This window comes from Priapulus caudatus, unplaced genomic scaffold (genome assembly GCF_000485595.1).
Source record: "Priapulus caudatus unplaced genomic scaffold, Priapulus_caudatus-5.0.1 Scaffold2225, whole genome shotgun sequence".
Lineage (NCBI taxonomy): Eukaryota > Metazoa > Priapulida > Priapulimorpha > Priapulimorphida > Priapulidae > Priapulus > Priapulus caudatus.
The window spans coordinates 29,267-32,717 of NW_014579286.1; the positions used below are offsets into that span (position 1 = coordinate 29,267).

General features: G+C 51.3%; 1 protein-coding gene across 1 annotated transcript in view; it reads right to left on the reverse strand.

Annotated features, from left to right (window-relative positions):
- Positions 1 to 664: 664 nt before the first annotated feature.
- Positions 665 to 3,451, reverse strand: part of LOC106818414 (macoilin-1-like) — a gene marked incomplete at its 5' end in the record, with an annotated part of 5,979 nt that continues 3,192 nt past the window's right edge. The window contains 2 exons of the mRNA XM_014823128.1: positions 665 to 1,934; positions 3,064 to 3,238. Of these exons, the coding sequence (XP_014678614.1) occupies positions 1,687 to 1,934; positions 3,064 to 3,238 (423 nt within the window). The remainder of the gene's footprint in view (positions 1,935 to 3,063; positions 3,239 to 3,451) is intronic.

Below are 3,451 nucleotides of genomic sequence, written 5' to 3' on the forward strand. Positions count from 1 at the left end.
GAGAGAGAGAGAGAGAGAGAGAGAGAGAGAGAGAGAGAGAGAGAGAGAGAGAGAGAGAGAGAGAGCAACTACAACTACTGTCCAGAGCAGCGCGTGCGAGAGAAGGAAGGCGGAGAGCGAACACACGGCGGAGCGAGAGAGAGGGAGAGAGCTTCCTCCATAATCCCTCCTTCCCGGAAGGCTTCCTCCAGGATCCCTCCTTCCCGGAAGGCTTCCCCCATAATCCCTCCTTCCCGGAAGGCTTCCTCCATAATCCCTCCTTCCCGGGAGGCTTCCTCCATAATCCCTCCTTCCCGGAAGGCTTCCTCCATAATCCCTCCTTCCCGGGAGGCTTCTTCCATAATCCCTCCTTCCCGGAAGGCTTCCTCCATAATCCCTCCTTCCCGGGAGGCTTCCTCCATAATCCCTCCTTCCCGGAAGGCTTCCCCACAACATCCCGGATCTCTCCCAGCATTACTAACCGATCTAAAGGCGAAGAAAACCAGCGGAACGGTGGCGCCCCCATCGCCTGATGGCGGTCTATTGTTTTCGTTTTTGCGCGGAGCCGAAAATTGTCGAGCCGCGGACCTTCGTGAAACGATCACAAGGGGAGGGTACAAAATTAAAATGCGACCGGGAGAGAGGGGAGGAGCCGGGCCGCGAGGGGGAGCCACCAGTCGTGGGGTTTGATTGGTCGGCACGGGAAGGAGGGCGGGGCGCCCCCTGGCGGTGACGTACGGTCACGCATTGCGACGTAGGGTCACGGATTGCGTTGTTGGGTCACGGATTGCGACGCAGGGGCACGGTTTGAGACGTAGGGTCACGGATTGCGACGTAAGGTCACGGTTTGAGACGTATGGTCACGGATTGCGACGTAAAGTCACGGATTGCGACGTAGGGTCACGGATTGCGACGTAAGGTCACGGTTTGCGACGTAGGGTCACGGATTGCGACGTAAGGTCACGGATTGCGACGTAGGGTCACGGATTGCGACGTAGGGTCACGGATTGCGACGTAGGGTCACGGATTGCGACGTAAGGTCACGGTTTGCGATGCAGGGTCACGGATTGCGACGTAAGGTCACGGTTTGCGACGCAGGGTCACGGATTGCGACGTAAGGTCACGGTTTGCGACGCAGGGTCACGGTTTGCGACGCAGGGTCACGGTTTGCGACGTAAGGTCACGGATTGCGACGTAAGGTCACGGTTTGCGACGTAGGGTCACGGTTCGGTTCGTGATGTATAAGTAGCGCGTACGACCGTTGTCTGCGACTGCCAACTGTGTCAACTGTCACCTTCAGACTTTGGTCGCAGCTCGTGACACCCCAATGTATGTGACCTTTGACCTTTGACCTGTGACCTCTCCCCGACGCCGCTACGCACATCCTGATCCTTCGTCGAAGACCGTCGCGAATGTTAAATATATGTACAAACGGTCACAGAAGATGGCGCCACGGCTCCGGTGCTCCCCAGATTTGGATCGAACCACCGACTCGCGGGGACGGGGGGTGGAGAAAGGCTGCCGACGCCGAATCAACAAAATCGAAAACGAAAATCCAAAACGAGGAAAAAACCGGGAAAGCGAGATCTCTACGTTCCTTACTCCCCCGCCCATCCCCGCCCTCCCCCTCCGCACGCGCTCGCCTCGCAATAAAAGAAGAAAAGAAGGAGGAGGGAGAGGGCGAGGGATTCCGGGAGACCTAGTTTCCTAGTTTCCTTTCGGCGTGTAACAGATCGCGTTCGGGTCCAGGTTGGAATTCATCATGCTGCCGTCCGGCGACGCCATGCCGGGTGACTCGGCGCGCGACACCGCGAAGCTAGGCGAGTAGATCATCGAGCTGGTGGCGCCATCTGACGTCGGCGGCATGAAGCTTCCGGGCTGCGGCATCACGGCCATCAGTTCGACCGTCTTCGCCTTCAGAGAATACAGCTCCTCCTCGCGCTTGCTCAGCTGACCTGCGCGGAGAGAAACAAGCGAACGTGCGCGTGACAAGTGGCGCTGCCATCGGCGCGTTTTATTTTCGATTTTTTTTTTTGCGTCGCGTTTCGTTTGATCGACCGCAGATTTGATTTCGAAGAGCGAGGTCGATCGTCGTTATGTTGCTACTAACGATATTAATTAAGGTCGATTTGTTATTAATTTGGAGTCTTAATTATTAATTATTGAGGAGAGAACGTCGATTGAAAAATTGGGGGAAAAACAGGGGTAGAAATTCACTTTTGAACAAGGGAGTCCAATCCCTACCCTCAAAATGAGGCAGTTCACAGCAAAATGAGAGAGTCCGCAGTCTGAGGTTCAAAACTAAAGATATTAACAATAGCGCATGTGCTTATTTTTAAGATTCATGCGGTTGCACGTCTGCCAAATTTTCTTTGGACATTAGCTAAAAAAAATCATCGGTAATTCCGCGAGGCCGTGCTCCGGAACGAACTAGCAGAATTTTCAGGGAGTCACACGGACTCCTATACATGTCAAATCAGGGAGTCCGGCAGTAAATCAGGGAGTATTTGACTCCGTGTAATGTTACACCATAGACGATGACAATAGATCATGTTTTAATTTGCATTAGCTGCCACTAGATGGTGTGCATTGTTTTAGGCGCGGATTCAGTTCACAAAGAGAGAACAGTGTTTGAGGTTTGCGCTCTGGCGCACACGTGTCTTCTAGGCAAGAATTAAGAAGAACTAGGTCCCCCCAAATAGAATGAGTTGTTTTATACCGTTTTATAGTTATTCGTAGAATCGTTTAACATCATTACAAGTCGTAGCTTTACAGACTTTGTAGACCGTTAATTTCGCACGCTGTGAGAATGTAATATATACTCACTTACTAATTTACTATACTAGTTTATTACTACTTTACTATACTAGTTTATTACTACTTTATTATACTAGTTATTTATTATTAAATCTTTATTGCATGTAATTCAAATATAAATACATGTACTTAAGACAGTCTTTTTCATGGAGACAAAATTTGATAAATGCAATAGTGCAACCTGTAGTTAGTTTATGTTATAGTTAATTTCGCACGTTGTGAAAACGTAATATATATATAATAATACTATATATAATATATACTCACTCGTGGCTATCTCCAGCTGACGCCGGCAGTCGCCGAGGGCTGAGAACAGATCCAGCTTGAGACGCGTCTCCGCGCTCAGGCTGTTCTCCAGGTGAGCGGCTTTGTCCTGCATCGCCGACAACGCCGACATCAACACCTCCGCCTCACTCATCTGGTCTTTGTACTGCCGCAGCGACTGTGTGTGAGAGAGAGAGAGAGAATATAGAGGGCGCTAGTGAGAGAGAGATGGTTATAGAGGGCGCTAGTGAGAGAGAGATGGTTATAGAGGGCGCTAGCGAGAGAGAGACGCACTTATAAAGAGCCTTAGCGTGCCCCTGAAGAAAATGTTCTCAAAACGTGAGGGGACCGTGATCTGTGGTTCCGGGCGACCCACGCGTTGCCCCCCCCC